Raw genomic sequence first — 16,362 nt, 5'->3', positions numbered from 1 at the left:
TGGCATTTTGTTACTCGTGTATTCAATGGCATGAACCAGTCTTCAAGTTAGGCAGTTCAACCAAATGGTTGATGTATTGTTACTCTTTATTGCAAGCCAGTCAACAATAAGTATTATCTGTGTTAGTGTGTCTTTATTTAAATTACAGAAGGAAGATGTAAAGAGTAGGTTTTGATAAGAATGATGCTTCAGCTGAAACTGAGTAGATTTGAGGATTTGAGGTTCAGAGAACAGTGAAATGCAACTAATTGACCCACCTTGGTATCTTATTTTATCTAGTCCATTAACAGCTGGTTACAAATAATGCTTGTAAAGTGCTTTTGGTTCATGTGGAGAAACAAATTATTTTCAGGATGAACTGCTGCTTAGCTTATTTTATCAACATACAAAATATTTCAGACATGCTGCAAACATTAAATGCCATAATTGGGCGAAGAATTTGAGTGGTCTGGACCATTTGCAGAAATGCAAGAGGATGGATATAGCGGTATCTGAAAACATTTATAATCTGTGTCCAAATAATGCAAAATGCTGAGCTTTCTTACTTCCTGCAAATTCCAGTAAAATTGGATGGTGAAGTTGGATGACTGCAGGGCTATGAAAAGTGGTGTACCTGGGCAGTGCTCAGTGTCTAGCTGGTGGCCGATCACGAGCAGAGAACCCTTGGGGCCAGTGCTGAGAATCAAACTGTTCAACACCTTCATGCATGATCTAGATGTTGACATAGGCCATCCTCAACAACTTTGAACACGAGGCATGATTAAGGGAAATAGCTTCCACAACAAATGGCAGAGTTTCTGTGCAGACAGACTTTGATAAACTTAGGGATTGTGTCAACATAAATCTTAGGAGTTCTCTTTGTTGAAATTCCTAAGCTCTGTGCTCGGGGCACAATATCCCTATATAAATGGGGAAAAGGAGTTGACTGAGGAGCTGCATTTCTGAAGAAAGGATGTGGGAGTTATAGTGAATGCCAGGTTGACTATGAGCCAGCAGCATGCTCTGGCAAATACGGCAAACAGCGTGATGAACAACATTGGTAGCAGCATGGCCAACAGAGTGAGGGAAGTGGTTATCCCCTTCAGGCACTGGTGAAGGCTGGGCTAGGAATGCTGTGCCCAGGTTTGGGTTCCCAGCTGAAGAAAGTAATGAAGAAACTGGAGAGAGCCTAGTAAATGTCTGTCATGACAGTTACAGGACTATCAGATGTGACCTCTGAGTTCATATGGCAGGGGGCCATAAATTGTGGCTTGGAAGGTTTGGCTTGGACATGGCGGGGGGTGGGGTGGGGGGGGAAATTACTGCGAGGGTAGTGCAGTATTAGCACAGGCCATCTAGGGAGGTCACGGAATATACACCCTTTGAGTTTTCTGACCTGATCAAGAGTTGGCAGTAGTCTTGCTTTTTGAGCAGGTAGTTGAATGAAATGATTGGCAGGGCCCTTTCCAACCATTTCAGTGGCTCTGCAGTAACGAATTTTGTCAATAAATAATTGATTGTAGTGATTATAGTGATTATAGTTTAGTCTGGGAAAGACTGGAATTTACACAAATGCACATGCATGTGCATGCACGCATATTTTGGGAATACTTAATTCTTTTTACTTCCAGATATCAGCTTGAGTTGAAAGAAGAGTACATAGCCAGAAGCAATAAAGTTACTGAAGATGAAAAAAAAAATAAAGGTAACCATCTCTTTGAGATTAATAAAGTAGCTGTTTATCTCTAGAGCTTTTATTAACAGGTATCAAAATGTTGTTACTAAACAGTCAGGGTGTTCAGTAACAGTGGTATAAGTGACAGAAAAGCCATCAAAATAGATTTTGAAAACATGTAGCAGGATCCTGTGACAGGTCAGCGATTTCTTGCTGTTCAGAATGCAGTGGGAACTGTGAGCTGCTGCTTTGTACTACTGCAACAGGCTGCAAAGCATTTTGCTTTTTCAGTTTCCCAGCTCCTTCTGAAGTCCTACTAGCTCATTCATTCTCTAATTGAACTCTGGTACAGTCTGGTACCATACCTTTGAATGGTTGCCAGTTTCTACATTTATTGTGCACAAGATGTTTAATTGGAGCTTGAGGAAGAGAGCTGGAACAGATAATGTATTTAGACTTTTAAGTTAAGGGCATGTGAAAGAAATGATTTATTGAGTGCATATGGATTGGATTTACTTAATTCCAAAGGAGTATATGTATGCATATGTATATGTACACACAGTGTGATTTACTTAATTTTGAAGGAGTGTGTATGCCAGCCAGTCATTTTATGTCTTGAATTAAATTAAATGTTGGGCTTAGCAGCTTAAACTGTTTCTTGCTGATACAGTTGTTTTTTTTTACTGTAATACTCTACTAATTTTAATTCAGCATTTGTAATCCTCCCTGCAGAGAAAGCTATGCTTTTGCAAGAAGAAGCCATTGCTGTAAATTCAAAAAAGGAGGAACTCAAGCAAGCTATATCACGCACAAAAGAGCTTGAGGTAATTGTAAACATTAATTTAAAGCAGCTGTATTCTAATTAGTGCATTTGACATAAAAAAAGAAAATGTGAAATAAAAATAATTGTTAAGTAGTACAGCAGTCCATAAGCTTCTAAACTGTTCCTTGCAGCTTGATTTGGAGTCATTGAAGGCCCAGGTTCTGTTGGTAAATAAACAGAATCAGTTGTTGACAGAAAAACTGAAAGAGGTGTCAGACTATTCTTTGCTGAAGGAGGAGAAACTGGAGCTCCAAGTGCAGAATAAACTACTTAGGCAACAGTTGGATGACACTCGCAGTGAGAACCAGCATCTTCGAGACAGTAAGTGTGAATGATTTAGTAATTTTCTTGGTTATGTTTCCATAAAATAAATAAATTTTAGAAATAAATGTTCATTAAATACATTCTTTGTATTCTATTTACTAGCAGTTTGCATTAAACACCAGCTAATGTTTGTGTAAAATGAAACAGTCCTTGACATTCTAAGTTTATTTTCCTTAATATGTCTGTATAGCAGAAACCTAATAGCTGAATTAAGCAGTACCTATTGTTGTAGCTGCCTGTTGTGATAGGGTGAGGGGTAACGGTTTTAAAATAGAATGAGATTTGATATAAGGAAAAAAATTTTTTACAATGAGGGTGGTGGAACACTGGAACAGGTTGCCCAGAGAGGTGGTGGATGCCCCATCCCTGGAAACATTCCAGGCCAGGTTGGACGGGGCTCTGAGCAACCTGATCTGGTTGGAGATGTCCCTGCTTCTTGCAGGGGGGTTGGGCTAGATGACCTTTAAAGGTCCCTTCCAACCCAAACTATTCTATGATTCCTTAATAATATGAATATCCCTTTCTTCCTTTGAAAAAAGCAGTGTAATATTTCTAATCATAGTATTAGTATGGTTAATAATGGTAAAAGAACATTGCGTTATATTTTTAAGTGCTTGTCTTACTATAGTTATAAAATGCCAAGTATTTTTTAATGTACATTTGATATTACAGGAGAGTAGAGATGTACACCCAGTTACATAAGCATATGTATTTACCTTACAGAGTTGGACAGTCTGGGTCTTGTTCTTAAATGACTATGCTAACAAAAATTTCAATCTTTGTAAAAGGAAGAAAAAGAATCACAAAGTACTTTATTTAAACAAAGCCTTGTTAGGTTCCTAGAAACGAGTCAGCTTTTCATTTTGAAGGAGTGTCATGTAGAAAAGTGCACACCCATTATTCTATGGCTCACTGTCTAGTATTTCTCTTTCTGGGTAGAGCTGTCCCAGCCCTCGGCAGAGCACCTGGCCTGCCAAGTGGAGCTGAGGAGAGTGGAACATTCTAGGAAGCTGGCACTGGATGAATTTGAAAGTCATAGGCAAATTTTGGAAAAGCAGCTCCAAAGTGAGGTAAATTATTCTTTCTAAATAATTTAAAAATTCCTCTTCTTCCTGTCATCTTGTTCACATTTATCTGTGTACCTGTACAAGCTATTTTTGCAAGTAGTTATGGGGATTGTTTGTAATCTGCTTATTTTTATGTAAACATATCTGAAGAAAACAAACCAACAACAACAAATGACCAAAAAACCCAAAAACTAACATAACCAAAGTAAATATTTCCAAGTCATTAAGTTGTCAGCACTGACTTTTGGGAGGATACTATATGGATATGGTTTGACTGGACCCGAAAAACATTTAGAAGCAAGTATTCAGCCACTTGAGATTACTCTTTTTGTTTGAATTATGCTGGCTTTTGTTTTTTTTTTTTTTTCCCTTCATCTCCTGTAGGTTGAGCGTTGTGCCCAGTTAAAGACCCAGCTGCTGGACTCCGAAGCTACTACCAGGAAGTTAAATGTGCAGGTTGAAGAACTGAAACTGCAGGTGAAGCAAACACAGACAGGTTTGTATCTTACACCAGAGCAGTCCTTTATGAAGTTCACTTAGCTAACCTGTGTAAGAATTTCCAGAAGCTTAAAAAAGTTGCAGTTTTATATAACTAATATACCGTCAGTGAGCAGATTTCAAGTTTAAAATAAAAATCTATTTAAAAGCCCGGTTTAAAAAGCAGACTCATTGAAACTTCCTCATCTTTCAGAAAACAAATGTAGGAGGGAGGCAAAACATTCCTCCCTGAATCCTTGCATGTTTTATTGTCTGTTTTTCCTCAGTATGAAGGCATTAATGTTTGGTGATAACATAATCATTGTTTTCTGGGAGGCGAGAGGTATTTAAATGCATTTTGATTCTTGAATGTTCATTATAAGAATAATCAATTTGAAATTCTATTGCATACCTCACAACTTTAAATCTAACTTTTAAACAGTTGTTGTCAAGGCTAATAGCTTATTCACCCTCATATGAGCATTAGAAAGAGGCAGACACGTGCGTAAAGCAGTTCAGTGTACTGAAAAAATGTTGTTCTCAAGATGCCTATCTGTCAAATTGCTAATATGAAACAGGATAAATAAAAGTTTTGGGATGCATATTTAATCTAAAAATATGGAATTGAATCCCGCAGTGATTATACACTGCATACAAGATGCGTTGTACCATAGTTCAGTATATACAATACTTATTATTCACTAGACCAATATGTACTTGTGCATATATGGTACAACTATCGCTACCAGTTGGAATTAGAAATTTGTTAGTGTCAAAATAGCAAGTATATATTTTAATTAAATGACTGAAAATACTGCAGGGACTTTTATTTTTCATCAGAGTGAGGGTGTCATTGGAGAACCATTTATGTAGAATAAAACCAAGATAGGAATTTTGCTAAGATACAGCCCTATAAATTCTTCTTTTGGGCTTGCTAAAGCATACATGTGCAAGCCAGGAAGCAGACAGCCCTAAAACATTCTATTTAACTGACAATTTTGGGGAAATACTTTTTTTTAAAAAAAAAAAAAAAAAACATTGTCTATGTGCTATGTTGTTTTTCTCCAAATGTCTTTTTTTTAATCTAAATAGAAGGAAACTGTTAAGACTTATAGGCTGTCCTGTATCTCACACTTTAACAGCATGATTTGATATGATGTGTCCCAAGCGATTACTTTTTACGTCTTATTTATTTGTTTAAACATAATTTAAGAAATAATGTTGTAGAGTGCATACTTCAGATAGTTTTACATGGAAGCATTACACATTAAATAATATCAGTGATAATTTGCAGCTATGCCCCTGCATTTAAAATTCATTTAAGTCAACCCATTAAATTCTCAAAACTTAAGCCAATTCAATGTTACAATAATTTTGATCAAATTGGAATTTAAATGATGTGTTTTTCTGTTTCGTTATGGGTCTCCCTCTTTCACTTTTTACTGTCACTCACTTTCTCTTGCTATCATTTAGCTCTGGAAAATGAAGTATATCGGAATCCAAAGCCTTCACTTGTCGATCGCTCTGTCCTCGACTTCACTGGTGACAGAATTGTACCTCATGATATCTATGTGGATGATGTGTTCCTGAAGAATCAGGGCATGACTGATGTGATGAAGGTAAATGCTGTGTCAAGAGTTGGCTATCAGCAGCAGTTACAGCCACGCAGTGCTTCTCCGGATTCTGACCTGGAGTGTATGGTGCAAACCCGGGCTAGAATAAAAGAGCTAGAAAAAGAGGCAGAGTATTTGGAAGAAGCCTACAGGAAGTACCAACACAGAATCATGCAGGATGCAGCTGCAAGCAGAACGCCGAGAAAGACACAATCCCCTTTGCTTCTACAGTGTGCTGTGAGTAGAGCCCCCTTGACTACCCAGCATGAACTTCTGGAAGATAATCCCAGCTCCCAGCATTCCCCTCTGAGCAGTCCAAGAGGTGAAAAATACATCAAAAGAACCGGACAGCTTGATGTCTTTAAAAATCCCGTAACACCACCACACCAAGGAGCACCTTCTTCAAGACGCCTTTCTTCTACTCCTGTTTCCAAATCGGAAAGAGCTCTCAGTAACAAGAAAGTTTCAGATGGTAAGTCACAATTGTTAATGTGGTGTGGTACTGGAGTTTTACGTAGTATTTCGCTATGGGAAGAGAAAGGTTTAGCAATCATAGTCTTTCACTCATTTGTTATTTGCAAAGAGGCAGGAGAAATCATAGACAAAGTATGCTAGCTGCTTGGAATGTAGCTGCTTCATGGAAACAAGTAGAGAAGTACATTGAGGGAGGCTAAACATCCTGCACTCGGTTCAGGCAGCTTTAAAGAGAAGACTACGCTGTATAAATTCACTGCAGGTGCAACTTTATGATATGCAGAGTTTAATTCAAAAGTTGCTATTAAGTATAACTACTTTGCAACATGAATTGTAATTTCTTAGTTTTAATAACCCTCCTGTCTTTTCATTTAGTAATTGTAGTTAACGTGCTGCAGAAGACTACTTCATCTGGCTTCTCTTAAATTGAGTTTTCCAATCTGAAAGGTCCAGATTTGTTTTTCTTTATTCATTTTGCTGTGACATCTTTATCAAATATTTCTGAGCGACTGTGAGGAAGAGGGGATTAGTGTTTGTTCATGATTGGAAAAATGTAATTTGTTATTAATTTCACAGTGTCCGATAATTACTTAGTATTTTTTAAAAGAGGCAGTACTCAGAAAAGCAAGGAAAACAGAAAAGAATTGAAAACTTAAGAAAAATTATGTTGTTTCAAATCTGCAGTACATCTGCTTTTTGAGTCATGCAATTCTTGTCACCCTAACTCAAAGTGGATTTAATAGGATGAAAAAAGGAGATAGTAACAACAAAAAAAATATAATGATCAGCCTCTGTGAAAGAAGGTTAAGTACAAGAAGGGCAGCTTAGTTTGGAAAAAAGTTGGCTGAGATGGGCTGTGAGAAATCTGGAAAGCAATGAGGGATGTGGAAAAAGTGAAAACGGATTGATTGATCAGTACTTCGCAGACCCCAGAATCCTGTGAAACTGAAAGGAAAGAGAAGGACGTACTTTTTCATACCATGAGTAACTTGTGGAATTTATTGCTTCTGTGGCAGTAAGTATATGTGCAGGAATAAAACTTTGCTCTTTTTGGTCCTGACAGGATTGATTGAGGAAAGGTCAAGGTGGGTGTTGCCGTAAATAATATATAAGTATTCTCCTTTTTTAATTTTAGTTTAGTTTTGTTTAGTAATAAGCACTGTTAGAAACAGGTTACAAACAGTCTGATCTATTGTGACCATCCTTGTGTTTCTGCATGTAGAGTATCGTGCTCTGTTACTGAACACGTATTTGAAAACTTGGACTTCCAAAGCAGTCTTTTACATTTTAACTTTTCTCTTTCAGCTTATGTATAAACTACTTACAGACTATTTGTCTAATACTGTACACACACAAAATCTTTCATAAAAGTAGGGGTTTGCTGTAAAATTAGGAAATGACAAAATCAAAGTTATGTGCATAACCTTAACAATCCCTTCTGACTTTGTACTTGTCAGAAGCTAGTTACCTGATGGCTGGTCTCTTTTTTTTTCCATTGGATCTGTTCTTTGCTTAATGCAGAAGACTGATTTGTTCTGGAGAGGGATAAGAGCTGAATAACAAAGGAGCGCATTACCTGACTTAGGTGTCACAGCAGTTGAATGGTATGTAGTGTAGGAAACTGGTTTGGAGCTAGATGATACATTCTCAAGGTGAACCGATGCAGCACGTGCCGTTACCCCTGTAAACACTGTAACTTCAGTGCTGACGTGCTGTGGAGTGATTTATCTGCTTCCCGTTAGATTGCTTCCCCCTTGATATGTCAGCTCTGTTTCAAGAGTCTTCTGAGAAGTGCCTTTATACTGTTATCCTTTGTGCTGGAGATGGCTGAAGCACCAGATGCGGCTTTGCTAGAAAACTGTAAGTCATTTGGGAAGCTTCCATGGAGCTTTTCAATGCTGTTGAAGATGCCAGAACAGCTCAGAATAAATTCGAAGAGGTAAAAGATGTCATGCAGATGAGTCTGATATCTGATTTTCCTTTAAGTGAGTTATACTACAGTCAACTTACGTAAGGACAAACTGCAGCTCAGTTGTTAGCACCTGTCTTCAAAGGATGAAAGGAAGAAGTGTGTCCTCCTGTAAAATACTTGCAGTTGACAGATCTAGCAGCTGTTTTAGTGCATAGTCTGCCAGCGGAAGGGTATGTGGTTTTCTCTCGTTCTTTAAATTATCTCATGTGTTTGACTGTTTTCCTTCCCAAGCCAGTGCATGTTGGACATTTTTCAGGCTTTGTCTTCCTACAGGGAAGGAGTGAGCCCATTTCTTTAAGAGCAACTACAAGTAGGACAGGATCATTTTCTGATTTTCTCTGCATACTGTCTCCAATTTCTGGGCAGTAACACAGGTCAAGAAATAATTACTGAGAAAAAAAGTCAAATTGCCGTCTAACCTGTGCTCTCTATTACTTGATTGGTACTTTTCACTGTGATCGCTACTTGACCAAACTTTGTACCTTCTGATGAGAAAGAGCAAAGTTAGTGAGTCTTGCAGACAGCATACTGTGAGCCAAAGGCATCAGCTATTTGTCTTTTAGTAGACAATCGGTAGAAATTATCTAGGATTGAACTTAAACAGTTGTAGGTTGTAGTTGAGATGACTGGTATGCCACCTGTGTCCAGCCATGGAGTATGGGTAACGCCGAGGAGGTGCGTGCAGCACATACAATGGGATGTTCTGGTCCATTTGTTCTGCGTGTGAAAATTTGGCACGTTATTTTATAAAAGATTGGATGTGGGTGGACTGAGAGTTCCCATCACAAACAGGTACCGCTGATACGCGAGTCTGGAGATAAAAATCCATTGACAACCTTGGTCTGAAGCATCCTGACTTCTGCAGTATGATGTGCACCATGAACAGGGTGCACTTCTGTACAACATCGAAAAGAACCTAAGCTATGGGAGTGTTAATGATGGCTCTTCCTCTATCTCTTGAGCCAACTTAGCACTGACTACAGTAAAAGTTTTTTGATTAATAAAGAGAAGAAAAACAGTAGCCGCCTATGGAGTGAATACCAAATCTTGTGGAAAAAACCCACAAATTCATAGTCTAGTACTGGTAATGAAAGACCTGTGCAGCTGCACAGGAAATGAAAATTACGATTGCAAAGCAAAATGTAAGCAAAGTGCTGGACTTTGCAAGTTTGATTGAAAGCCTTTTTAATGCAGGGGTTTGGGTTTTACCTTGTTGTCCAAGGAAACTCAAGACTTCTCTAGTCATACTGTCTGTTTTCCTTCCCTGATAACTTTACAGATGTGGATAAGAGGATAAAATCTTCAAAATTTTTCTTTCTTGCTTCATCACCCGTTTTAACAAATCTGTAGAAAATGAAACCTCCAGGTTAACTTTCCCGATGAAGAATGGCCTTTGGGAGACCTGAAGCTGACTAGTAAGCACATCTCCAGCTTGAAATCTGGGTCTGTAACTGCTTTCTCTAATGCCCAGCATGGGAGAAGTTATTTGGTGTTTGACAGAGGAGCTGCAGTTTGTAGGGCACATGGACGTAGTATGGGGTGATGATAATTATAGGCTTTGTGAGAGGTAAGTTTATGATGGTGAAGGCATGTAGAGAATTGCCATACAGAGGGGTAAAAAAAATTTAAAATGATCCAGTACAAGAAAGTTCATGTTAATCATAGTAGATTTGATTGTTAGTTAGTATAGTGATGGTGCCCACGCAGTCCAATTATACATGTGTTGTAGAAAACAACCTTGTCTGAGAAGAGATTGAACAAATAACTGATTAATACAAATTATGGTATTTTTATCTGCAGACATCAGCGGCTCGTACCTTGCCTCTTCACAGCAGAGTGTTGACCGTGTGCTTTCTCCTATTTCAAAGCCACATGTGCTTTCATCTTCTGAGTCTGTTTCTTCCTCACCATCCAGTCACGACCAGAAAATCAGGTAACCTGCTTTTTGAAGAAACATTTATCTAATTGTTTATGGCGATAGCTGATTTTACAATTCAAGTAAGCCATTAATTTTATAAGCGGAAACTTTTCTAAAGGTGGATAAGGATTTCTGTTCTTCAGTATGATGCCTCGAGAGGAACTTAGTTTAAAAAAACAAGCAAGCAACCCCATCTCCCAAATCCAAACACCTCTGGCAAATAAAATTTGACATTTTCACCTCTGTTAAATTTGTGCTTCCTTACAGTGCAAAGTTATGTGCAGTGAAATACTTAAACCTCAAGTGCATTGGAAACTTCAGATGAATGCAATGTTTGGTTTTAAAAAAAAAAAAAAAACCAACCAATCAAGTCTTGTCCTATGACAAAGTAAAACGTGACTGATTTACAAAGTATTTTGTAAAGTCATTTCACTGTTGTAGTTGAGCAAGCATGAAAGGTTATTCCAAAGATTTCCTCTGTTGGGAAGAAACAGTAATGGTAGCACTAGCTCCAGAGCCTGAAAAATCCACTGCCATGGAAAAGTGCTAGGCAAAGAACTAAAAAGCCTGGAGAGTGAGAATGTGAGGCATCCTAAGCCCATGTTAGTTTAATGCAGATAGAGAAAATTGATAAATATCCATCAGTGAAACTTAGCTCAAATTCTGCTGTTTAGGGATATTAGTTCCTCTGTGATTAAAACACTTTTTAGAACTGTGCTTCTCGGCACGTTCAGTTTGTGCTGCTTCAACCAATGTAAGTATTGCTTTGTTACACCCTGTGTCTTCAAAGACAGAAGAAGATGGTTCATTTGGTGTACACTGCCACACCTATGGCACAGCTGGCAGATACAAGTCACACAAAATTTCGGTGTTCCCTGGGCTCAGGTCAGGCTGATATACTTCGTTGGTTTTCAGGCTGTTGTAGATACATTCTTAGATACAGCTCTAGCTTTAACAATGAACTTTTGCTTTTCCCCTTCTTCTCTGCTTTTCTGCTTTTCATGTGTCGGTGTTCTGATGAACTTTTGAAAGCACTGGATGCTCTTGTTTAAATCCAAGTGTCTTGTGGATCTTGTGGATCCTCATATTTTGAGAGCTGTGAGTTCTGCAGTGCTTGAAATCTGTTGTGTCTGTGTAGACCTTCTCTTTGATTGTATTTCCTTACACAGTAGACCACTTTCAGACAGCTGAATGAAATATTCATTGTTAATAAATAAATATTCCATTAATTGCTAATTTCAGAAAACATGTTTTCTAAAAGTTTTCTAAAAGTGTGAAATCTGTTCCTAAAAGTAAATCTGAGTTAAACAACTGACTTGCATGCCAATGTATAGTATCTATGAAAAAAAAAAACTTTTTTGAACATCTGAAGAACGTATGTGTATGTCCATGATATATCTGACTTCTCCTGTCCCATAACTTTGGACCATATAGATAATTTTAAAATTTAGACTGTATATTTTTTCTGAGTAAGAATGCCTGCACTGTGTTGCAAATGGGAATGCGAAGATACTACAGTGGCCAGTTAATGGACTATCACTTGTCATGTCTTATTACAACAATCCTATCAGAGATCCTCACCCTCATATGAATTATCTGAATGTGAATGCATTTCTAGCAGTTTGCTGTCGTGGGCTCTTTTGGAATTTGACAGGTTTGATTCCTTCAGTAGGCTTCTGTGCTGTCCATATAAATGTAATCCCGGTAGGGCTAACAAGAACTCCTGCTGTCACTGTAGACTAATTTGAGAACAAACTTCATGTCTACAGACAAGGTTGGGGCTTTAGAGGGGTAAAGTTCATGTTTCAATGGCTTGAAATAATTTTTCAAGGAAAAAGTAAAACTACAAGCTCATCACAAATTCCTGTCCAAAGGAGTGATAATTTCTCCTCTTTCCAATATCAGAACAGACTTTTTGCATCTACTTGATGCTCAAAAGCTATTGAGGTTATATTTGATGCACACAAGTCCTTAATATAAAAAGGCCGGTAACTCCTTGAGCAAAGCTATGTCACTTCTGTTGTGTCTCCATTTTTACATCTGTGACCTGACTGATGAGCTTTTGCTGATTGAAGCTCAGTAGTTTCTCCTGTCTGTCTTGAGAATTTAAACTAAGACAGTTGTACGTTCTCACTTCATTCATTAACAAGCTGCAATGCTATTTTTTTTTCTCTGAAGAGCTTGTTCATGTGCCTCTGTAACTGTTTTCAGAATAGGAAGCTCCAGTCTCCTTTGCATGTGGGAAGGGGATGAGTAGCAGAACTTTTTTCTCTTTTCCTTTGGTGTGGTTTTTTTTTTTAAGATGTGTTTTAAGTAAATTAATAACTTGGCAAAATTAAGCTGCATAAAAATGACTTCTCTTTCCTCTCTGTGTCTCTTCTTTCCATGCATGAAATTCTTCTGTTCTTAATGGTCGCTGCTGCCTCCACTCTCCAAAACAGAATAGTGACTAGGTGTCTTTAGAAAAAGCTTGCGTATTTAATATTTAATGTTTCTTTCCTAAGAAGAGACACTTGAATTTGCCTTAACCTGCTAGCCATCATTCCAGTTTTGATGGCTGAAGAAAGACACCTTGTCCTGCAGCAACTCTAGCAGGCAGTTGTAGGGCTTTCTTATTTTTTTTGTTATCCAGTCCTCAATATACATTTAATGTAGAGAGAGTCTCTGTGGTTAGAATTTGGGGAGAGAGAGCCTTTATGTCCTTGGCCTTGAAAATAAACTGTTGGGATTTCTAGGGACTGTGACATTAGTTCCTGTAAGTGGCTGTCTCTTCTTTCCCTGCTTCGTTCACATTTTCTACAGTGTCTTTCAGATTCCCTGAATTCCTGTGACAGACCTTATGAAGTGAAGGTTGAGCATTAACCTGCATGTTAAGGTGATATGGGAAAACGCTCTTAATACTGTGAGGGACTGTGCTTCTTTGAAGGATGTTGTAGAGCCCATGCTGCCTGGAGAGTGAACAGTAGGAGCAAGTGGTGGTGCAAAGAACAGGCCAGGGTCTGGGCAGGCAGCTCTGGATTGTAGTTGCTCTCTTGCGTTATTTGTGACAAAGCAAGGGTATGAGGTCCCAATAATTTCCTTGAACTTGCTGCTTTCCCAAGACTTTCTTAAAAGGAAAACATTCTTGTGTTGGGTATTTCTTAATTTCTTGTGCCTTGGACTGTTTTCTGTTACATAAAGTATTTGAGAAATGCATGTGTGGGCTTTTGCAGCTATTTACTCTCATTACTAGGCAAATGCCACATCATTGATGTGTATTGTGGGATTAGTTTATGACCTGTAGATTTTAAGTGGCAATGGGAAATTTTTCTTCTAAAAGAAAATAAAATATGATGCTGTAACACCAGTAAGCCATTGCAAGTTAGACCTCTGCCATTGGGGAAGAACAATTGCTTGTGTGACTACAGGAGCTCCTTGTTTGTTTATATTTCAAGATATGAGTGGTATGAAGGAAGCCAATAAACAGACAGGAAGACTAGAGTTATAAGGCAGATTATTATCTAAAATGTTCCTTTTTTTATTTAGGGCTGAAGAAAGCAATTGTGAGGCTTGTTACCAGTTTTAGGCTAAAAAAGTAATTTCAGACATAAACAAAGTCGTTTAGATGGTGGTGGTTATTTTTCTTTGTTTAAGCTTTAGTGGTAATTTTAAGGATAACTCATGCAATTTGATCATTTGGTGTTGATTGGCACAGCAGTACTGTTTTATGGAATATTGACATTAGGTGCAGTCCAGGGTTTGGTTGCCAACTGGTTGATGGAACAAATTTTGAAAACTATTTGGAAATATGTGTGTGTTGGTCTTCATGAGGCAGACCTCTTCTGGTTGTCGAATCCGAGGCAGGGTATTGACTGTCTTTCTAGGAGTGTGGCAGGACACAGTATTGAAGAGAGTGACATGCATGTCCTTGAACTTTGCATTCTTAAGAAGTATTTAACACTTAAACATTTCTGTGAAGGAAAGACTAAAAACGTGAAGCAGATTTCCAAAATCTTGACCTTCCATTTATTCTACTTTATTTAATTTACAGGGTATTTTTCCCCACTGATGTTACTGAACTATCCTTCTGACAATGCAGGTTTATTTGTTTGTTCCCAGATTTACATTTTTTATTGAACATGTCTCCTTGGGAGGGGAGGGTGTTTTCTTTGTTCTCCACATTTGCCCCATAGAAGACCTGAATTCCTTAGAAATTGTAAGCACAAACATATTTATGTCATGGTGAAGAGCACCAGCTGGTGTGAAGTAAGCTCCTTTATGAAGTGCTGCTGCTGAATTTCATTACTGACCTGCACTCCTTTTGCTATTCTGGTTCTGGGCAGAGTTTAGTAGCTGAGTCACGTGGGAGATACTGTTCTTTCCCATTATCTTTCTGATGAGATAAATGGGGATTTAGAATGAGGGCACTAACCCCATTTTTTGTAGCACCCAGATACTCACCCCTGTGTATATATTTTGCCAGACATCTAATCCTAATACATTTCAAACACATCTGTTAAGATGGAATTGGACTGTAACACAGAGCCTAAAAGGGCAAATTTCTTAGTTTCAGTTGACTTCACATTTCATTGTATTTCTCCTTTTTTTCCGTTACTCCTTTTCATGCCTTTTGAGAGTGTATTTTGATTTAACGTAATGCCTTTATGTCATATGTAGGCCTTGGGGAAAGGCTGCAGGGAGATGACTGTCAGAGAGACAGACTTTTTCTGACTTTTTTTTTTTTTTCCTGACTTTTTCTGACTTTTTGAGTCAGAAAGTTACCAGATTTTGGTTGCATGGTTTTTACGTTTGGTTTAGTCTGTGGCTAAGCATGTGAGTAATCCTTGTATTTAAATGTCAGAATGCAATTTGCTTAAAGTTTAGCATTTATGTTTATTAAATTATTTATGTTCTTCCTTCTTCTTTCAGACTTCATAATCAACGAACAGTTAAACAAGATTTCAGTGATATCCCCAAACCAGAGAAACTAATGTATGAGGACCTTGAAGAACCCATTTCTTCTCTTGAATGTACGTTTTAGTGCATTTTAGAAAGTTTTGACGCCTTGGGGCTTAACAGTTCTAAGACCATTGTCTTTATAGTTTAAGACAGTAGTGAGAAAAAATTCTGATTGATGTTGGAAATAAGAAAAACAAACTGTTTCAGATGATGAAGGATTAGTTTTCTTCGTATTTGCATCTTTAGAGGAGATGTATGTAGTAATAAGTAGACACTAAAATCAAGTTGGTTCTGAAATTTTGGAATATACTTTTTGTTTGGAAATCTTGCCTAACCTTGTTCTGATTAATGCATGTAGGTCTGACAGTTGTTCCAGAATGTTTTAAAATTGTGTAGGATTTTTTTCTTAAACAGCAAATTGTACTAGTTGGTATATGAACTAACTTGAGGCTCTGTTATATTTGCTGCATAAAGTAGAACTCCAGGGAGTATTCATCATGGACCAATATCAGAGCAGGATTTCCAAGTTGTAATTCTGAAGATAAATTTCTGCAGCCATTCCATATCCTCTTGTTGATTTTTCCTTCAATAACTGAGGCTTAAATAGTATTATGGATTAGAAGTTAATTTAGAAGTGTGTGTAAATATGTGAAGAACACTTGCAGTTATGCTGTCGTTAATCAGCATCTCTGAGTGGTTTTGGAACATAAAGTTCAGATACTGAAACATGATTTTTTTTTTTTTTTTCTTCGAGGTCAGCATTTTATTTATCTACATTTCTGCTCTCTTGTCGTTATGTGGTGTTTTGCATTGCATGCTATAAAATGCTTCTTTCTCTCTACGTGCTGCAGTCAAGCCTGCAGGGTCAGTTTTCAAAAATTTTTATGTAACTAAGGTACTGTAGAAAGAGGAAGATAATGAAAGTTAGTGCACTTTATAGCCACTTGTATATATGGAGAGAGAAATAGAAACACAGATAGTGGCTTTATTTCCTAGTTTTTCAGCATTTGAGTGAAATCTTTAATGTTGGACTTGCGTAGCCTTATCTCACATGAAACTGTGGGTTTGAAGTGAAATTGTCAGTGAGAAAGATGTGAACAGC

General features: G+C 37.7%; 1 protein-coding gene across 3 annotated transcripts in view; it reads left to right on the top strand.

Annotated features, from left to right (window-relative positions):
- Positions 1-16,362, top strand: part of OFD1 (OFD1 centriole and centriolar satellite protein) — a 35,987-nt gene that overhangs the window by 12,453 nt on the left and 7,172 nt on the right. For all 3 annotated transcript variants that reach the window (XM_086767936.1, XM_086767927.1, XM_086767919.1), the window contains 8 exons: positions 1,611-1,684; positions 2,387-2,478; positions 2,609-2,798; positions 3,741-3,871; positions 4,253-4,364; positions 5,819-6,430; positions 10,205-10,337; positions 15,231-15,331. In XM_086767936.1, coding sequence (XP_086624062.1) covers positions 1,611-1,684; positions 2,387-2,478; positions 2,609-2,798; positions 3,741-3,871; positions 4,253-4,364; positions 5,819-6,430; positions 10,205-10,337; positions 15,231-15,331 — 1,445 coding nt within the window. The remainder of the gene's footprint in view (positions 1-1,610; positions 1,685-2,386; positions 2,479-2,608; positions 2,799-3,740; positions 3,872-4,252; positions 4,365-5,818; positions 6,431-10,204; positions 10,338-15,230; positions 15,332-16,362) is intronic.

This window comes from Chlamydotis macqueenii, chromosome 1 (genome assembly GCF_036417535.1).
Source record: "Chlamydotis macqueenii isolate bChlMac1 chromosome 1, bChlMac1.mat, whole genome shotgun sequence".
Taxonomy (NCBI): Eukaryota; Metazoa; Chordata; class Aves; order Otidiformes; family Otididae; genus Chlamydotis; species Chlamydotis macqueenii.
Note: the sequence above shows the minus strand (reverse complement) of the source record. Positions and strands in the feature narration are given on the sequence as shown.